Raw genomic sequence first — 21,642 nt, 5'->3', positions numbered from 1 at the left:
TGTAACCCTCATTCACGAAGCTGTTTTCCGTATTGGTCAAGTAGCATCACTCCTTTACCTGTAGAATAATGAAATTATTCTAAAGAAGGCCAGAGGTTTACCAGAGGACCACAGTTTAGTGAGTGAGGTTCCAGCAGTGGCCAGAGGTGGGAACATTGCCCTGTCCTTCCGAACTCCCTCTGGAGTTTACTGGTAATGTATCCTCCGCTGGGGGTCTGGCCCAACTCCACCTATCCCCTGACCTCTCCTTTCCCAACCAAACACTTCACTGTTCCCACCACTGGCTGCCAGATGCCATAGTACAAATCTTCGTATTTTATTTGAAATAATCAGTGAAATATTATTTTCAAAAATGTGCTTCTTAGTGCTCAGATATGAGTCCACATGTTATACTGGGTGGGAAAAAGCTCCATGATGAGCTCTGCTGAGAGGCGCTCCACGCTCTGTGCCAACTGTCTGGTCCTATGCATATTAATGCTTGGAAAATGAGTTCTGTAGCAGAAAAACCATGCATTTCATAAAATGATGTGACCAATACAGGGCCCTGGCTAGAAGTAGGGTGGTGAGCCTCCTCTTCCCACAGACTAGGTGCTTCAACCATGGCTGATGGGTAGGGTGACCCCAAAAGATTGCAACCTCCACTCTGGGCCAGGATGTACTTGGCACCTGCATGGGGGTGGGCATGAGGCCCCCAATGAAATGGCTGCCAAATGTACCATAGGAAGTGAGAACTACAGGAATCTGCTAAGACCCACAAGGCCAGGGGAGGCATCTCTCCTGCCCGAATGGTCCCCAGTGATATGAGGGGCACGTGTGGCTGGCCTCTCACCTTCAGGAGAAGGAAAGGATATGAGAAGTTCCTCTGTCTCATGAGGGGGAGGTAAGCTGTTCCACAGGAGGTGTTAACTAGGAAAGAAGGTGGGAATATATAGAGGCAGAGGGAAGCCAAATGTAGGATGGAGCCTCTGTGCTTGGGCTGTGCTGGGTGTGGGGATACTCTGCCATGGCCAGTGAGCTTCTTCTTTCTTTCCTTCTTCTTTTTTTTTTTTTTTTGGAATTTTTCTGAAGTGAAAAGTGGGGAGGCAGAGATACAGACTCCTGCATGCGCCCGATTGGGATCCACCCGGTATGCCCACTAGGGGGTGATGCTCTACCCATCTGGGACATTGCTCCATTGCAACTGGAGCCATTCTAGCACTTGAGGCAGAGGCCATAGAGCCATCCTCAGCACCTGGGCCAACTTTGCTCCAGTGGAGCCTTGGCTGCGGGAGGGGAAGAGAAAGATAGAGAGAAAGGAGAGGGGGAGGGGTGGAGAAGCAGATGGGCATTTCTCCTGTGTGCCTTGGCCAGGAATTGAACCCAAGACTTCCACACACTGGGCCGACACTCTACCACTGAGCAAACCAGCCAGGGCAGGCAGCGAGCTTCTTAGAAGAATAGCGGGCAGAGTTGACAGGTTCTGGAGACCTTGCACACCCTGGCCTGGCCCTGCCACTCCCCAAAGAACACAGTGAGTCATGGCCATCAGTAATTCCCTGCAGGACTCAGCAATCTGACCAAGGGGACTGCTTGTTTCCCAGCATGTCCCTAGGTCTCACCCACAGCACTAGCCACTTCGCCCTCCTCCTGATACTAGTCCATCAGAAGGAACCAGACTACACCTCACATGTATCTGAGAGTCCACACTGCAGTCACACAGGTGATCCTTCCACCTGGCCTCCACTCTGAGTGGGGTCCATGACTCTGGAAGGGCAGGGATATGGGATGACAATGTGTTCACCACAACCAAGAGGAACAGAAATATTGGGAGGAAGAACAGCACCTTCTGAACAAAACCAGAGCTTTTCTATGTCAAACACCCCCAAACCAAAAACTAGCCAACCAACCCCAAATCAATCAACTGATCAACCAACTAACTAACCTATCAAACGACAAAGTTAAAACTATTGCTACATCTCTCCCTCTTCCCTCCCTCTCTTCTGCTCCAACGCTGGTGCCCGTATGCCCAGGCATGGAGCCTCAAAGTGCTGGAAGCCATGGCAGAGCCAGCCCTGCACCCTGTTTGCTTTTACACCTTGGTTTTCAGCCCCGAGACTCCACTGCAGTTTTTGCCCCTTTGAGCCCGTCACATGCTGCTATGTTTGCCACCTGCCCTGGCTCCTACAACAGCACTACCATACGGCCTTAATCCTCACCCACACGCCTGACCGAAGACTCACAGCTCAGAGGCCCCATTCTCCCAGCGCTCAGCCCAGAGCCCTGGCACCCCCGCGGCTCCACTGTCCTGCTGCCTCTGGAGTGGTGCCCTTATCACACCTGAGCTACGTGAGGGCCTGTTCGTCCTGCATGTGGTTTGTTAATGCAAGGTCTCCTGGCCATTCATTACATGAAAGGATGTACTGTATTGTCAGTGGCCTGTGACACTGTGGTCTTTCAGTGTAATTTGCATAAAACCCATATATTTAGAAGGGAAAAATTGAGGAGACGCTGGGCAGTGTACACCCATGTCTCTGCTCTCATTCCCTGGCGGGCCCCAAGCAAAGCCCCTCTCAGAGTCACTTATTGTCACTCCACCAGCCCTCTCTGTCCAGGCTAACATTATTTTCTGCTTTCCTGATAAAAGTCCTCTGAGAACAGAGGAAGGACACGGCCGAGGTAGCAGTAGAGGTCTGGGGTATAGCTGGAGCATGGAGACCCTGGTGTCCAGGTGGGCTTGCAGGTGAGCCAGGCCCACATCCCCAGCACCAAGAAAGATCAGGGTTCCAGCCTCTGCCCCAGGTCAGTGCAGAGAATGTCCTTGAGGATCAGCTACTTTCCCAGTAGAATCTTCCTCCAGAGCCGCTCAACCTCCTGCCTCTCAGATCCCAAGCCTCCGGTCGGCCACTTCACATAACCTGGGACACTTCCTCTCTCTGATCATTCGAGTCAGCCACTCTCCCACCTGTATTTGCTCTAGGTGTTGTGGCAGATCCTATTTTCCATATCCCATTGAGGGGTAGATCTATGAACCCTTTGAAACTGGGCAGATTTGACAGAAAGAGTGCAGTAGATACGTTACTGGTGACTTATAAGGCTAAGTACCAAAAGGAACCAGGCCTCTTGTCTACTGAGATACTTGCACTGGGTCTCTGTGCCTTCAGGACAGCAGTCTGACTACCGTGGGTCACTAGGCTGTGATGAAGCCCAGCCACCAAGAGGGCCTGTGCAGGTGCTCAGGTTGGCAGCCCCAGCTGAGGCAGCAGGTGACAGCCAGACATTGAGGGAAGGTGCCAGGTGACTGCAGCCCCCAGCTGTCATATTACTCCCCCTGACAAATCTCCCTAGAGGAAGCACCTGATACCACATAGCAGAGAAAAGCCATCCTTGATGCCTGGTTGGAATTCCTGAGCCACAGAGTCCCAGAATATGACAAAAGGGCTGTTTGTGCCATTAAGTTTGGGAGCTTTTTCAACAGTGAAAGTAACCAGAACAGATATAAATTCTCAAGTCTCATAGTAGGTTAAATGTTCGAAAGACTCTAACTTACAACCTTAAATGCAAAAATCTCCTAAATTCCTTTCTCTGGGATGCAGTGAGAGTGCAGTGTTAAGGGAATGTGAAATTCTAGCCAGTCTGAACGCCACATTGAACCTTCATGAGATGGGTTTTTACTCAAGCTTCAATCAGCAGAAGGGGCATCCCCCTGAGTGGGAATCTCCTCATTTCAGACCTGACTAGTTTCTGAAAATATGTTTGATCTCACCCTTCTCTTTCTCAAACTGCTTTATAACTAAAGCTGTCTTTCAGAATTGGATCTGTTTATGTTCTGGATGGGAGGGGAATGGCTTGATGTAAGGATGAGAGTCTCTTCCAGGGCTGTTGCTATGGAGGTTGCCTTCTGAGAGCCACTCTCAGCGAGTCTGCTCTGACAACAGCACTGATGGTGCCTGCATGACATTCTCCTTCCTGCATCGACCATGTGTGCACTCTGTGCCAGGCACTGAGGTCGGTGCTGGGGACCTGCAGGTGAGTGAGACAGACACGATCCCTGTCCTTGTGTGCAGAGGCTGCTATTTTTTGTCCAGATATACTTTTAACATTTTTCTTATGTGGAAGAAACATAAAATCATATGGAAGCTTTGAGTAGCGAGCATAGCCAAGGCCACAGGTTTTCGGGTAGACTCCACTTCTGCAGGCTTCAGTGGGAGGATGGGGACTGTATTGATTAGCATAACGCCAGTGCTGTGTCATACCTCCAGTTCAGAGGCTGGCCCAACAGACGTTCAGTTCTGAGCCATGTTGTTTGAGGCTCTTTCCCTCGGGTCCTGGGGTTCCTGTGCCTGCATCTAGTACAGCAGGGAAGAGGCAGGTAGGAATGCCCACCTGCTCCTTATCTGCCTTGATTGACACATATCACTTTATAGAGAAGTTACCTGGCTCAACTTAAAAGGGAGGCTGGGAGATATGTCTGATCTTCTTACAAGCCCACACTGTGGCAAGAGAAGCTGGGGTCTCTTAGCCCCTACTTCTGCTGCAGGACGGTTTCAAAGCTACTGAAAGCCAGGGGTTGGCTTAGGACGGGGGTGTGGACAGCAATATTGCATGGCTCCGACCCTCCTTCTAAGGAAGATCTGTTTAACCTCAAGTGCCCCCAAAAAGCATTGCACAAAATGCATATGTAGTCACTTTCCTCAGTCCACTGCTCCTTACATGAGAGAAAACGTCTTTACCAGGAAACAAGGGCCCTCTCTGAACTGGGTGCAACACACCAACTTTCATAAAACCAGATGCTTAAAAATAACCAAAACACATTTACAAAACCCAATCCCCCAACACTAAATCATAATAAAATATTAACAAGCTTGTCCCCATTCTGTTAGTGGAGAACTTCAAGCCTTTCTTTTAAAAAAGTTCCCATCTAATCCTGGCCGATAGCTCAGCTGGTTAGAGCGTCATCCCAATGCACTAAAGGTTGCCAGTTTGACCCATGGCCAGGGCACACACAAGAGTCAATCAAAGAATGCATAAACAAGTGGAACAACAAACTGGTGTTTCTCTCTCTGTCCTTTATGTCTCTCTGAAATCAATAAATTAAAAATTAAAAAAACAACAACACATTCATTCTTCCCAACCCAAGCGAAGCATGTTGCAAAATAATGGCATAAAATGGTTCTAATGATGTGTTCCTGCAGTGAGGGAGTTGTAGTTTCCAGTGCTTTTAATTTATTTTGTTATAAATTAATAATTTATGTAGACTGAGAACAACTCATTAAATTGAGTGTCATAAAATGAGGCACTCAGACAAGAAAAGTGGAAAAGCAAGAGAGGATCCCAATGTACTCAGTGTTGCATTAAGTACATAAATCATTTGTTTTTGCTCTACTTGAAGCAGAAAGCAGCCAAGGAGGTAAATGTAATTACCATAATTTTATTTAAAAAGGTCAGGGAGCACAAGAATAGGATTTGCACAAATATCAGAAAGGGCAGCTTACTCTGGTCAGTCTGATTTTTGTCCTTTGTGACAAAGTCATCGAGATGAAATAGGGTGTGGCATCAAACTAACATGCACTTTTAATGGCTGAGAGCTTCCCAGGACCAGGTCCACTGGTTCTAAGAGTAGGGAACACAAATAGCTGGGGTCTCTCTTGGGATGTGGTGACCTAGGCTAGAAAACCCACCTGGAATTTCCCAGGACCCTCAGCTTCAGATCCCCATCCTGCTTAGCCGGAACCTGCAGGGGTTTGGATGGAGGGTGGCAGGGAGGATTGGTCCGAGGGTTCCTGGGCATGGGGCCCAGTCTGTTCTGGCTCAGGCTTGAAGTAAACTGTGTTTTGGTCACCCTGTGAATCACCCATCATAGGCACTGTCTACATAAGAGGATTTGGTTTGATTTTGCTTTGAAAACCAGGCATAACAATTTCTAGTGATTATCCGGAGGCTGCCAATTCCTTAGTTGAAGAAAGCCTATGAGGACTGTATTATAATGAAAGAATGTGGGAGAAAAACGCAAATGCCATGAAGTCCCTTTTCTCTGTGCTCCATTAGAAATGAAACAGCTTAAAGAAACCTGGCAGGTATAGTGAGGCTGTTAAGACAGAGAGTGCCACTTAGGCACCACGACCATGACCATCATCACTCCAGCAGCAGGGGAGCAGTGACCACCACTAATGAAGCACTGAGCAATGGCAAAGTCCCAGGCAAGGTGACTTGCATAGAGTAACCCACACCTTGCAGCTGGTCTGAGGAAATATGCATGATTGGCCCCAGTGTTAAATATGGGAACACTGAAGCAAAGGAGCATTTATAAATAAGTTACCCAAAGTCATACAGTTTGTAAGTGGTGGATGTGAAAACTCGAACCAGCCCTCTTCCCTCTGCGACATAGCCTTGTTCTTCTCCATATCCCTCGGCCTGGTATAGGTACAGCACTAACATGTACTCACTACAGGGCAGGAACGGGCCAGTGCTTTGGAAGACATTATAACATCCATTCCTATGGACAGGGTCAGCCATTACAATCTAGCTAAGAGTTTTATATGATTAAGGCAAACACAGTGCCAGCACAATAAAAGTGACATGACAAGGGCACCTCTGCTTTAGCATCTGAACAGTATCTGCATTCACCCTGACCCTCATTTTATTAGCTTTCAAAAAAACCCTGAAAATAGTATCAAGAGCTTGACAGGACATTGCTTTCTATCAAATGAATCACATTGCATTTCTGCCTTGCTTCAGCACATGTTCCAGAATGACATGACAATGGCATATACAACATGAGTTATCTTCTTTTTCCTGTCATATTTATTCAAAGCTCACCGAGAAATGCCCCTCCCCAACAGCCCAAAATGATGACAGGGCATGATTCTGTCCTCTCTGCTGTGAACTCCACACTGGCAACATGACTTATCTGAATCTTCATGAGGAGAAAGACTCAGTTATGTGTGGCTAAAATGTTCATCATCATCACCAACACCATTACCACCATCATCACCATCATCATCATCATCACCATCAGCACCACCACCACCACCATCATCATCAACATTACCATCATATCACCATCACCATAACACCATCACCACCATCATCACCACCATCATCATTACCATTAACATTATCAACATCACCATAATCACCATCATTATCATCTTATCTGCAGAGAGCAAGAACCAGGGTTTATGTTAGTTTGGGGATTCACATTTGGAATCAAGCAAAGATGGGTAGGAAACCTCTGGATGAAGTGCAGTTTAGGTTCTTATATATACTGTTTAACTTTATTTAAACTTTAACTCTGTTCTGTTCAAAAACAAGATCTATGCAGTAGTTTTGAGTCTTGAAGAAGAGCAATCCTGACTGCGGCCCTCAGAAGTAGATTTTAGGGTCTCCATTTAACAGATAAGGACTGAGGCTTAAAGGTTTTGGTGACTAACCTATGACCATCTAGTCAAATAAAAGCAAAGGTGGGTTTCAGACCTAAGCTGTCTAATGGCCAGCCTGCTTTCCCATCATTTTATCACAGTTTCTATGCATAGGCTATTAGCATTCTTGTTCCCTGTCAGTCCATCCTGCCCAGGCACTGCCTCCATGCTTGATGAGATGAAGGAGGAGTGATGGCCCTCCTCTCCTGGTAGCGATTATGCAGAGGTCTGGGACTGAAGAGAACAAAGGGTCACATGTCCCTTCTGTAAGCATCTTTGGCCTTTTCAATAATATGGATAATTTCGTTAAGAGAAATCTCCAAAGGCCCTTTTTCATCTTCTGAGATCTTTATGCAAATGTGATCTTTTTCCTAAATGTGGTGAGATTTTTTACTTTCAATATTCTTGTGAGTTGGCAAACTAGTTTTAATTCTATGATTAAGAATCATACATAAAGGAAGAAATGTGCCTCTGGTCACACACACACACACACACACACACACACGCGCGCGCGCGCGCACCACTGTGCTTCTCAGAACTTTCTGTGCTTCACCTTTTCCACCCCTTTATCTGTAGCCAATGCAAATTCTTTCAAAACAACTTACATCTTTCTCCCCCAAACTCAGACAGTGGGCATACTGCTCGCTCCATCCAGCCCGGCTGCTGGTTGTTAGATGACACACTCCAGGCCCTGTCCTTTTCTTGCTAACGTATGGCTCCATAGTCCAGCCCAGGAGAAACCTTCATCAGAAAATGTGTTCCAAAGGGTTATTTATCCCAGAAATTAAGTTGCTGTAAAGCAAACACTTGCTGAACTTAACAAAAAATTAGGTATCGGTTCCGCCAAATGGGTGCAAACTGGCTGAGTCCCACCACTGGCCCTGACCTTGTTTGGCTTTTTGATTCCCTTACTGGGCTGCAGGCTTCTGAATGGGCTGGGGGACACTTATAATTGTGTCCCTAGTGCCCCACCCAGGAAAGAGGCACCATAACATTTCCAGAAAGAACAAATCACCAGACTGCAGTCACCCACTCTGCACCTTACACTTTGAACATTACAGCTGTGAGAAATCCTATGGTTCCAAGCAAGTCTGTGCACACGCGGGCAAACACACACACACACACACACACACACACACACACACACACACACACATGCACGCACACACGCGCGGCCCTTGGGACAGTTGGTGAAAGGCATCAAGACTGCTCTCTTCCCTTCTGGGCTTAGATGCTTCTCAGGGTTTCTGAAACAGGATTAATTGGCTAGCTTATGGGAGCCTGAAACTGTTACAAAAGGCAGAGAACACCTGTCATCAGTGTTCTGTTCATTTTTTTTGGCAGCCGCGTGATTTGCTTATGAAAAGAGGTCACTAGGGTAGAAATGCCTGGAAGGCTTCCAGACAAATGCAGGTGCCCCAGATCTGCTGGGGCTGATTTCTGGGATCTGAGTGCTGTCTTTCTGTCCTGGGGTCAGAGGGACTGAGAGTCTGTGTGTTGTTATGCCTGCCCTTGACATCCTCTCCAGAGCCATGGACCTGACACAGCCTCTTCCCTGCACCTCCCCCAAGCACCCAGCTGTGAAGACTTCCGAAGCTGAGCCCCTTCAGGTCATACCTGTAGTGTCTGCAGTGCCCACATGCATCTTTGTGTCCAGAGCCAAGAACAAGGAAGATGAGGGTGGAGTGGCCATCATCTGGGGAAAGGAAAAGGCTCGCTTTCCTCTAGGATGTTTTTGGGTGCTCAGTGGGGTAACTACAGGTGTGAGGCTGAAAACCCAGGACAGCTGGGCTGGAGGTTTTCACATTCATACTGATTCCCAACAGCAGCGCCCAGTCATGAGAAGGCAGTGCTAGAATGCCCCATGCAGCCAGCAGGGTCACATGTTGACATTCCCAAGGCAAAGCAACCTGCCTGAAGCTGTGGTTGGTGGTTAGCATTCTCTTAAGATCCATCCTGTAGTTTACAAAGGCCACAATAAGGCAGCCAGTGACCTAGGCATGGGGACATTCTTTGATATCACCCACAGAGAACATCACAGTGCAGGGGTGGCTCCCTCCATTTTTCCAGCATTTCAGTTTATAGGCAGAGGCAGATTTAACAGTGGGTACACCAGGCATGCGCTCTAGGACCCAACTTTTGAAAGGTCCCACAAAACCCCAACTTTATAACTTTTTCTAATGATACCAAGTTTGGTTTCATATGTGCAATTTTAACATTAATAGTACATAATATTTTTTATTTATTTAAAAATACGGTTAACATGGCCTGACCTGTGGTGGCACAGTGGATAAAGAGACAACCTGGAACGCTGAGGTTGCCAGTTCAAAACGCTGGGCTTGCCTGGTCAAGGCACATATGGGAGTTTATGCTTCCTGCTCCTCCCCCCTTCTCTCTCTCTCTCTCCTCTCTAAAAAAACAAATAAAGACTTAAAAAAATACTTTAAAAGATATAGTTAACATGTATTTTTATTTTTCCTGTCTCTCTCTTTTTTTTTAAGGGGCCCAATATTTTTCTTCTGTGCCCAGGGCCTCAACTGACCTTAATCCACCTCTCTTTCTAGGGCACTGCACACATGGTGTCTCATTCGCTCACACAACCAGGTGGTGCCAAGCGGTGCATGGCCATTGCCTTCCATTTACAAATGAGTGCCAGAGGCACCCAGAGCTTAAATGAATCGCCCACAGAGCCCTGCCCCCACCTCACAAGGGGCAGAGGACTAGGGCTCAAACAACCCCAGCAAGTCACTTGTCACTTCCACCTGGTACCTGGTACCGTGAGTGGGGCTTCCTACATTTGGTCAGATTGGCAGCATTTTTAAAAACTTGTAGCCAAGAGCAGCGCGGGTGGGGTGGGGTGGCAGGGAACAGCAGCACCCTCAGATGCTCATTTAAAAAGCAGAATCTCAGGTCCACTCAGACCTACTGAATCAGTATCAGCCCTTCAACAAGCTCCAGGTACAGAAGCGCATGCAGTGTGAAGAGCTGGGTGCTAGGCACTATAAACCTTCCTCTCCACTTTGGCTTTTTCTAGCTTTCCCTGAAAAAGTCACCTGGGGGAGAAGGTGCGGAGAAAAGAAATGTCTGTCCGATTGCTTCCTGAGGACCACAAAGAACACTGGTGCATCTGCCCAGCCTCCATCTCTGAGAAGGTATCCACCTTTCTCCTCTGCTCCACCACCTGGCTCCCTGCTGGAACACTTTTAGCCAGAGACACATCTCCTCAGCTGACTCTTGATTGTCTCCTCTCTGGCATTAATTTTGACAAAGCTCAAAAATGGAAGATGTGATTTCAGGTTTCCTTGGTTTCTGAGACTCCTAACGTCTATTTAAAGAACTCTCAATTTGATCATTGACAGAGTCATGACTTACCGAATCTGTGATGTGAAAGTTGTTCTCTCTCTTTTTTGGTAGGAATTTCTCTTTCCACTCCAAAGGTGCTCAGGACTTAACTTACGTATCCATCAAATAGCTGGCACATCCGCTGCTCTGCTCAGCCTAACACAGCTTCCTGTCACAAGGATTTGTTTAGGAGGCGAAGCTAGGCTTTACCATAGAAACTGGGCAAGGTCTCAGCTGGCTTCCCTAGTCAAGTTATGATTACGACCCTCCCCTCCACTGTCCTTCAGCCATCCCTATAATCCTTTCTCGAGTTTTCCTGGTTCAGATAATTTTTACAGGAAGACCATGTGCTGAAGTCAGATGTTGATGTCTTCCTATGTTTAACTCATCCACTTCAGGGACTTTTCATTTTTTCCCTTCCTTGACCTTAAACACCAAGATAGATTTCTTCTGCATTATTTTCAGCACAGTGCTCTGGGCCAGCCCTGAGTGGCCAGCAGGGCTGTCTTGTCCTAAAGTAAATGATGGTCATGTTTAGGAGACATGTTTGGGACAGTCATGGCACTGCCCCTTGGGGAGGCCTTCTTGCAGCCAGCATGGTTGCAGGGGCAAAGAAAGAATATTTCACCTTCTTTCCCAGTAAATTTCTGTCCAGAAAGGGCACATAAGCTCACTGTTTGCCCTTGTTAGAGGAAGCAGCATCAGATTAGAGAAAGACAAAACTCCTACTTACATATCAAATTTGCTTAGGGCTGCTCAACTGTTAGATACCCCAGTTACTTCACATTTGCTCTTCTCTGTGACTAAGAGCAGGCCACTGTTTTTCTCTTGCCTTTAAGACAATCTTGGGCCCTATCAAAGTTTCTAAACCTATCAGTTTGAGTCTGTGTTTGGCTGCTGTTCAGAGGAGGTACATTAAGTGTCTCTTTAGCAATTTCTGACTAAGTCAACATTGAGACTGCCCAGGCCTGGGTTCTGGTTCCGGTCCTGGGCCCCTGCATGCCTTGTCTCCAAAAGTCACTCCAAATCCTTTTCACTGAGGGGACATGTGAGGCTGACCTGTGCTCAACTGAGCTCCCTCAAAGCCCTTCCTCTAGGAGTGGTGCTCTGACTCACAACTCAGTCTTTCAAAGGAGCCAGTCCAGACAGCCTCTTGACATTAAACAAGTTCGGCACTCACACCTCCCACTGTAATGAACAGTGACAAGATGGTGGCTTTTGGAGGACTCTGTTCCCAGACTTCTTTGCTCCTTGGACCCAGTGATGTTCCCAGTTATCCTGTGATTTCTAAAGGCAACTTCAGAACGGGGTTGACATTTGAAGCAGAAAGTTGAGGGGACAAGGCAATTTTAGGGGGCCCTGTTTGTTGGTAAAGTGGGGAGGAGGTAGAGAGCCTTCAACTTTTCCATTTTCTTCCACCTCTGGGAATGACAGAAGATAAGTGTCCAGGCCCTACCTTGGCCAGCATTCTTTCCTGTTGGTTTTGTTTTCTGAGTCAATCATTTGGGCCAGCAGGGCTGACACAGCCCCTGGGAGCCTCTGCTTTGGTCCACTGTGAGCTCCAGCCACCAGCACAGGTGAAGAGCAGGGTCAGCACCGACAGTGTGACTCTGGAGGAGAGCTGGGGGAGGTGAAAGGTTGGGGCCAACTTTCCAGCCTCTTTTTGAAAGGGACATCAAACCATTGGGCTTCACATGAGAAAATAAATTCAGTGAAATCCAGCAGCTGCTTTGGTTTTGACAGCAACACTGCCAGGTGTTCAGACCTGTGCAGTCAGGTAACCAAAGGAGAGGCGTCCTGGGTTAGATGGGGAACAAGAAATCAGGTCCGCAAGCAGAGAAGTTCCTGAGGGAAGCTGAGCCCGAGGAAGCAGTGAGTCACCTGGCTCCACCCCTCCCCAGCCTGAGGAGGGTGACAGCCACCCAGAGCTCTGGGGACTCACCCCAGGCTATCGTAGGAGATGCCACCTTCTCCTATCTCATGAAGGAGCTCCTAGGGCCTAAGCTCCAGGCAGTGGAATAGGTGTTCTCCACTCTGGGGAGGGAAAATTCAGATCCTAACGCACTCAGACATCAGATGACCCTGTGACTTGTCAGCTCTGCCCCTGGCCTGTCCCAGCGACTGAAACCGGGAGGGACCACCAGCCCTGGGGGAGCAGCACCATAGGGACGGGGTGGGGGTGCCTGCGGGAGGCCTACCTGTACCGCTGCAGCACCGACTGCCTCTCCGCCGCCTTGCAGATGTGGCCCACATAGTACAGAGGGAAGAACAAGCAGTTCCAGGCGGTGGCAAACCAGGTCAGGGTGAAAGGTGCGTCAAACGTGTGGAAGGTGAGCTTGGCGAGCTGCGTGGAGCTGGCCCACGAGGCGCACACGCACAGCACCACCGCCAGGCCCCAGCTCAGCTTGCGCAGCTGTGGCCCCGAGCACCTGCAGCAGCGGCGGCTCCTGCGCCCGGCCTCCGCCCCGGTCCCCACTACCGGGGCCTCTGCGGGGCCCGGGCCATCCCGGAGGCGCTCCTCCCCTGCAGAGAGAAGGCGCTCAGGTTAGAGGGCTCCTCACCTTCCCCGCCAAGGGGCACCCACCCCATAGCCACTGCCATGTCCAAGGCCAGGTAACCTAGGGAGGAGGGTGTGGGGGGGGCAGCTCCATGAAACAAAACAGACCAGGCACCCACCCCACTGACAGGGAGGGGATGGGGATGGGATGGGACTTTTGAAGATTCCTGAAAGAAAACCTAAATAGAAGACATTTTCTTTGTTTATTTTTTTATCCTCCAAAGCCCCAAAGTGTGGCCCGCCACTGGCAGCAGCAGCAGCCCTTACCCCCCCAGTTTGTTGGAAATTCACAACCTTGGGCCCCATCCCAGGACCTCGGGATCAGACTCAGCATTTCAGCAGGTGACCTGTGTGTGCACTCCTCCAGGACGCACGGTCATGTAGTCTGTGCCAGCTCCGTGCGCTACCATCCTCCTGGGCCCTGGTACAGTGCTAGGGGCCAATTCCTACCTGAGTTGGCCACAGGCCTTGACCTCTGAAAGCTCCCAGGTCCAGGCCAGAAGCCCCTCCCTGTCTGTCATTTAAAGACATGGATGCCAACGTTCTCCTCCTATTTTGTGTCCATGGCAAAAGTTGATCTTTCCCTCCTATCTCTTTCTTTGCTCTAACTGGCTTCCAGCCCACTTTGGAGTGGTGCTTAACCACAGCCCGGGACAGCCTCTGGCTGCACCACTCTGGAGCCTGGGACTTCGGGAAAGCAGTCTGCAGCCCCAAGACCCCAAGGAGATGGAAAAGGCATTACTTTTCCCTGTTTGGTTTTCATTCATGGCTGTGTGTGTGTGTTAGTCAGTAGGAAACTTAAACAGAGCTGTAACTTGTGGAGGGTGGAACCATGGACAGATGTGAATTCCCAGGAGACAGCTTGTCGGCCTCTCACATCCGGCATGGCACCCAGCGTGGGGCACCCGGTGCTGAGGCCGCCTCCACTGCAGGGTGCAGGGCAGGAAGCACAGAACATACTGGGCTCAGATATACTACATATATTTTGTTTAAAGTTAGTAATATTTGAAGTAGCTTTAACAACTTTATTTATTTTATTTATTTATATATATATTTTTTAGCTTTAACAACTTTAAACCAAGTTTCACATATCATGCTTTCTGGAACATAATATGTAATTCTATGAGGCAAAATCTTGCCTGAAGATTATCTACTGTACAGGTGTTATAGAATCTTATCAGTAATCACCAGTCCTGGCTGCCTCTGTTTTAGCTAAGGTTAATCACAAGCCTGACTTGGCTAACAAGAAGAATCATGTTTACTGGCCCAGGTCCTGATGGGCACCATCTCTACTGTACTTTATTACCTTTGTTAATAGTTAACCTCCTTTTTCTGTGTTGTTTTTCATGTGTATGTAGATCCTAGTTAGAAAGCCCTTGGCAAACCAAAAACTTAACCACCCTCTGGGCTTCCAACCCAGTGTCTGTCTGTGATGTGGGCAACGGTGCAGGGGAAACCAGGAGGACAAAGCAGGCAGAGTCCCACCTGCCTATGCTCTGCCCCAGGACGTCTTAACTTTGTTCACAGAATCCCCCTGACTCAAATTCACTTTCAGTTTATACACCAATGACCTGACATTTTGGGTTAGTCTCGGTAGCCCTTCATTATAGAGATAATTTTCCAGCAGTGTTGGCCACAGGCCTTGACCTCTGAAAGCTCCCAGGTCCAGGCCAGAAGCCCCTCCCTGTCTGTCATTTAAAGACATGGATGCCAACGTTCTCCTCCTATTTTGTGTCCATGGCAAAAGTTGATCTTTCCCTCCTATCTCTTTCTTTGCTCTAACTGGCTTCCAGCCCACTTTGGAGTGGTGCTTAACCACAGCCCGGGACAGCCTCTGGCTGCACCACTCTGGAGCTTGGAAGGGTTAGGAAGATTTCTCGACGATGACTATCATATCCCCGTCAAAAGCTCATGCTGAAAAGATAATTATGGAGATGAAGAAAAAGTCCATGTAGAAATAAAATGCAGTTTCACAGAACTAACGTCCCACTTAAGAATGGACTCCAGAGAAGGTTGAGTAAATTCTGGCCCATGGCATGTTTTCTCACTTGGTTTTTCATATTGGCAAATAATGTTTTAAAATTAAAGAATAAGTGATGACTGTTGATTTGTAGCTGTTACGATGAAAGAGAAAAGCACCAAATTGTGTGGCATTATCTTGTCGAAAGGCTCCTATCCATTTGGGTTAAAGAAGTTATTCTCTAATTCTCTACTCTCTCTGGATGACTTAACCAAGGGACTACTAATAATACCTAAGTAACATGAAGACGTTCAAAACTAAAATGTACACCATTATTAAAAATAAGATAGAACATTTCCCAAGTGTAACACAGTGTAAGGCCAATGGCTGTGGCCATGCAGGTTCACACTGGATTCAGGCAGAGAACTGTGGAGCCAGAAGATGGTGGGCCATTCCGTCAATTAGAGTCTTGAAACAGCCAACGAGCAAGCAGGCAGGGATAACGCTTCTCTCCTCAGGGCTGACAAGCAAAAAGGCTGGGGGAAAAACCCCTTTTTCAGCAAACAATAGGAAAAAATGGCTCCTCCCAATGGCAGCAGGCAGTCTGCAATCTACAATTTGCCACCCTGAGGGCAAGTACCTGAAACCTTACATGGGCTTTACACACATGGCTCTGCCCGTGCTCATGCACAAGTCAGGCAAAGTACAAGCAAGCAAACCTAACACACTTGTTTGCTCAACATTCCACCCCTTTAGGTTTGCTCACTTCACAATCTACATGATAGTAACTTCTGGGATGGTCCCTGTATGAGGAGTGAGGTACATTACATAAACAGACTACAGCAACAGCACAAGTTATATGGTTACAATAATTACAAAGGTGCCCTTCACAATGTCTCCCTGAGCATTCTGCCCAAGGAACTGAGGCCCATCTCTAGCCCCCTACCTCATGATAGGTGAGAGGGTCTGTATAGTCCAGGGCTGCGTCCATGGAAACCATAAAGTGTCCTTGATGTGTTTATGCAACTGGATGAGAGCAGCTTCCTGATACAAGAGGGTCTCCACCAGAGCTCCCCCCCCCCAATCAGGGTATCTCATACTGTCCAAAAGTGGCATGTCCATCCAACAAAGGAGCTGGTGCCCCCCTCTGGTTGTAGTCCAAGAGTCCACTACACCACTCATGATCAATTTACAATAGCCCAGCTGCCTGTGCAAATCACCAAGGTAAAGGTCCATTACAGGCAACTAGGCATACAGCTCTTTATTAACAGACCTCAGTGCCCACAGCAAGTCTCCAGCATTCTGCCAGACTGTACAAATACCAGCCATCACCCATTCTAATAGAATATGGTTTCCTGGGTTGTCATGGCAGTTCTGAAGACACTGCCTCAAGGAGGAGTGTGTGGTAATGGTGGCCAATTTCTCTATCTCTGTTCCAGAGAGCATGATGCCATCCATCCCTGTGTTCCACAGCTGCAGCAACCAGGCTGCCAGTGGCTCAGTGGGTTTCTGCCTGAATTGCCTCCCCAACTCCATCAGCTCTGCCCGGGTGTAGGGCTGGATCACAGAGTGCTCCATCACCTGTGGAGGGGGCTGTGCCTGTCCCTGAAAGACTCTTGGCTGCTGGGTTTTTACCTTTGGGGCAACCACTGGCCAGGATCTCAGTCTGAAGACAGCAGCTTCAGCCTGAACCTCCTCTTCCTGTGAAGAGTCAGAAACATCTGCTCCTGCTGGCCACTCTGCTGGCTTGAATGCAGCTCTGTCTTCAGTGCCTGCTTTGGCTCCTGTGGCTGCCAGCTCTCAGCCTGAAGCTGAGATTCCAGCTATTGAACCTGCAGTTGTTTCTTCATCAACTATCAGCGACAGCATTCCACTTCCAGGGCAAACTGGAGCTCACAAACCCGTAACTCCTTCTCCAGAGACCAGTCCAGTTCCAGGCGTCATTGGTGTTCAGCTTACATCTCACACTGCAGCTTTTGAGAATGGTCGACCTCCTTCTCCAGCACTGGCTTTAGTTCAAGCATTTGTTGCCACTCAGTCTGCATCTCATCCTAGAGCTTTTGACCGTAGGCAGCTTCTCACACAGAGCTCTTGGTTTCCTCTCACAAGGTTATAAAAAACAGCCAGCCCATGGTCCCCAACAGGAGAGCTACCAGAAACAGCCACTCCTCTTTTCCACCCTTCAAGGGTGTTGGCAGCTCCATCCTAATCTGATCCGAATCCTGCCAGCTGTGCCAGATGTAAGGCCAGTGGCTGTGGCCAGGCAGGTCCACATTGGATTCAGGCAGATGGTAGAGGAATCGTGGAGCCAGAAAATGGTGGGCTACTCCATTTACTAGAGTTTTGTGATGGTAGGCAGACGAACAAGCAGGCAGGGAAAACTCTTACCTCTCTCAGGGCTGACAAGCAAATAGGCTGGGGGAACAAACCTCTTCTCCAGCAAACAGTAACAAAAAATGACCTCTCCCAATGGCAGCAGGCAATCCACAATCTACAATCTGCTGCCCCTGAGGGCAAGCACCTGCAGCCTTACATAGACTGTACACATGTGGTGCTGCCTGTGTTCATGCACCAGTCAGGCAAAGAACAAGTGAGCAAGCCTAACACACTTGTTTGCACAACATGCAATTAATAGGCATTATGTAAAAAAAGAATTCCAAGATCAGAAAAGTTTGGAAAATGTGAGGTATATCAGAGACAGGGTCCTTTGCTGCAGGAATACTCAGGGTTAATGGACCTTGTGAATTTTCAAATAAGCAACGATAAAGTGGGTGCTTCCCCTATTACTTAAATGTAACACCTGTGGTAGGGCTGGTGTCCCTTGGAACACACTTTGGGAAATGCTGAAATAGACCCATAAAGAATCATAAACACCCAAACCTAATTCATGGCAAACTTTCTATTTCACTGTACTGAGCCTTTAATAATAACAATCACTTATCAATTTCATTACTCTACTCATTCCTAATAATTCTGTTAAACTAGAGATCAACCTCATTAAGTAAAAAATATTCTTTACAAATACTTCCCAAAATATTAAATAGCATAACTAAAAAACAACCTATAGTAATCTTTGTACCCAGAGATAGTGCTGTTGACCTTCTGCTGCATTTTCCCCAGAAACTGCACACACACACATGCATATGCATGCAAACACATAGGGATCACATCCTAGTTTCACCCCACGTTCATGTATCCTACTGCAGAACAGCAGCGATTCTGTAACCCTACGAACAGGGAACTGCACCCTTGGGCATTTCAATCGTCTAGGAAGTCTGTGCCCTGTATCAGGAGTTGGGCAGTCAATAAATAAATATAAAACATGACTTCCATTCTTCAGAACACAGTCTATCTGGGAGCCACAAAGCAGAAAGAATACAGAACAATGATGGAGAGATCTGTGATGGGGATTCTGGAGATAGTGCAATCATGTGGGCTGTGAGGACAGTGAAAAGCACAGCAAAGGTAGGAGCTGGCCTGGCCAGGAAGGACAGATGGTTCTGAATGAGAAGAGAAGCAAAGGTCAGGGTCAGGGAGACACATGGTCTGCTCAGGGACTGTGAGGAAGACAGAGACCCCTTGCCCCACTGTGACCCACCATCTTGCTCTGCTCAAATATGAAGCAGGTTGGATGCTCAGCTAGGCTGGCTGAAGGGACTAGAGCAAATTCTGATGTCAAGCCTAAAGCATACGCCCCTGTCTGTAACAAAAAGATAAAATCAAAGAATACAGGTAGAGTGACATAGTAAATGCAGTTAGCAGGTGCATTTATTCTCTACTATTTGAAATGCAGCATTGGTCCTAGCCAGTTGGCTCAGTGGTAGAATGTCATCCTGGCATGTGGATGTCCTGGGTTCTATTCCCAGTCAGGGCACATAGGAGAGCGCCCATCTGCTTCTCCACCCTTCCCCCTCTAGCTTCTCTCTCTCTCTTCCCCTCCTGAAGTTATAGCTCAATTGGAGCAAGTTGACATCATGCACTGAGGATGGCTGATGATGGGCAGCCATCAGGCACTAAAGAGAAGCTCAGTTGCTGAGCAACAGAATGATGCCTGAGATGGGCAGAGCATCGCCCCTTAGTGGGCTTGCCGAGTGGATCCGGTCTGGGTATGTGGGAGTCTGTCTATGCCTTCCCTCCTCTCACTGGATGAAATGCAGTACTGTTCTCAGGGTCATTTGTGATGAGATGTCCAATTTGTGCTTAGATTTTAGAGAGAACAAATTTTGAACAGGCAGTGACTCTTCTTGAAAGCCTGTCAAATCTCCAAGTGCAAGAAACTTTGTTTATCTTCCCTCCCCTCCTACATTGCAGGTTCCATGATTCCTCTGTTGATGTCACCCTTTATGGCTGCAGACAGCCTCAGTCGGCTACCTGCCCCAGCCCCTCTGACCACTACTGCATGACCAGAAATGCCATGTGTCACCCTCACTCCCAGTACCCCTCCCCGCTCATAGCCCCTCTATTTATGACCTTGTACCTTCCATTCTAACCTGGCACTCCAACCAACAGTTCTGGGAGCAATGCAAAGCAGATTAAACATGGATCAACGGTTGTGCTGACAGGTACTGTAGCTGTGGAGTCCATCATCTCCCTCTGTTTATGTCACATAGTCACTCAGAAGCACTAGGGTACAGGTGGGCTCTTTCCAGCTCTGTTGGCTCAGTTGCTCTCACTGAGCATCATTGAGATAGGTGTGTGTGTGTGCATGTGTGTGTGCGCGCATGCACGTGTACACGCGCACACAAGTGCATGTGAAGGAAAAGCATCCTCTTCTACACAGAGCATACTCCGTGGCTCAGTGAGATGTAACCACACCTGTGCACGAATGTTCATCCTGAACTCTGTGTCAGGCAATTTCCTAAAACCATGTATCAGTCCCACCTCCTGCAAAACCACACACGATGCCTGTCTCCTGCCAGGGAGTTAGAAAGCCTTCAGACTGATGCTCAGACATAAGCAGTACCTGCAGGTCACATCTGCACAGGAGAAGGAAACTCTAGGTCAGGGGTCTCAAACTCAACTCAGCATGTGGGCCACAGAGCAAGATCACAGCCGTTCGGCGGGCCGCACTAGGTCTACAAAAGGCAACTGTTACGCAACACTTTTCTCACTGCAGTTGAAAACAAAAAAAAATCAGTACAACAAGCACAATCGTACATGCAGTTTACTCAGTGTCACAAAACGACCAGAAACTGTAGTTCGCATCACAACTGCTGTTAACTAAGCTATTATCTAGCTAGGATGCTAGAGAAATGAAAAATACAAGTAGGCCCCTAGGCTTACTTAATTTTATCCAAAATATTTTGAACTTCGTGGATTAGTCTGCAGGCCGCACAAAATTGTTTGGCGGGCCGCATGCGGCCCACGGGCCGCGAGTTTGAGACCCCTGCTCTAGGTCATGATGGGTGAGCTGAAGCTTTGGTTTAGGAGCCAATTCAATCTGGGACCAAGGTAAGTTCTGTCCCATGAGCTGTCCACTGCTTTCCCCTGAGAAGATGATGAATTGGGTGCCTTTTATGCAGACATGGATTAAGGTCAGCTGAGGCCCTGGGCGCAGAAAATATTGGGCCCCTTACATTAAAAAAATTGTAAAGTTGGGGTTTTGTGAGGCCCTTCAGAAGTCGGGGCCCTGGGCACCTGCCCAGTGTGCCCATCGTTAAATTTGCCTCTGCTTTTATGTTTATTTATTTAAAGTCATTTAAATCAGAAAGCAAAAAAAATTGGTAAATCGTTTACTCTCAACTTAAAGTTCTCATAAAACAACTCTTTCCAACTTTCAAGAGAACACATATATTTTGTTTTTTTGAGGTTGCCAGAGAATAAGTGGACCTATGTTGACTCTGTGAAATAGTGTCTGGGAAGTTTGCATTTAGAAAGTGCCTAACTCATGTCTTAGAGGTAGGGGACCGGAGCTAAAATCAAAGACTACCCATGGGCTGGCATGGTCCCACCCTCCCGAGAGCAAAGGAGATTATCATTGCACAGATAACAGAGAGATACCTTCCAATGACATCACCTTCCATTGATTAGAAGATACCTTCCAATCAATAAGATCTGTATAGTTATTGTTATAGCTTTTTTCAAGGCATAATTTTCTTTTTTATTTTATTTATTTATTTATTCATTTTAGAGAGGAGAGGGAGAAACAGAGAGAGAGAGAGAGAGAGGAGAGACAGAGAGAGAGAAGGGGGGGAGGAGCTGGAAGCATCAACTCCCATATGTGCCTTGACCAGGCAAGCCCAGGGTTTCGAACTGGCGACCTCAGCATTTCCAGGTCGACGCTTTATCCACTGCGCCACCACAGGTCAGGCCATAATTTTCATAACCATAAAATTCACCTGTTTAAGGAGTACCATTCATGATTTTTAGTTAATTTACAGAACTGT

At 47.8% G+C, this 21,642-nt stretch overlaps 1 protein-coding gene across 2 annotated transcripts in view; it reads right to left on the bottom strand.

The window, feature by feature from the left end:
• The window catches only part of SLC35F3 (solute carrier family 35 member F3), a 91,742-nt gene that overhangs the window by 51,651 nt on the left and 18,449 nt on the right, over positions 1-21,642 (bottom strand). For both annotated transcript variants that reach the window (XM_066235291.1, XM_066235298.1), the window contains exon 2: positions 12,938-13,262. In XM_066235291.1, coding sequence (XP_066091388.1) covers positions 12,938-13,262 — 325 coding nt within the window. The remainder of the gene's footprint in view (positions 1-12,937; positions 13,263-21,642) is intronic.

The sequence above is a fragment of the Saccopteryx bilineata genome, chromosome 1 (assembly GCF_036850765.1).
Source record: "Saccopteryx bilineata isolate mSacBil1 chromosome 1, mSacBil1_pri_phased_curated, whole genome shotgun sequence".
Taxonomy (NCBI): Eukaryota; Metazoa; Chordata; class Mammalia; order Chiroptera; family Emballonuridae; genus Saccopteryx; species Saccopteryx bilineata.
Note: the sequence above shows the minus strand (reverse complement) of the source record. Positions and strands in the feature narration are given on the sequence as shown.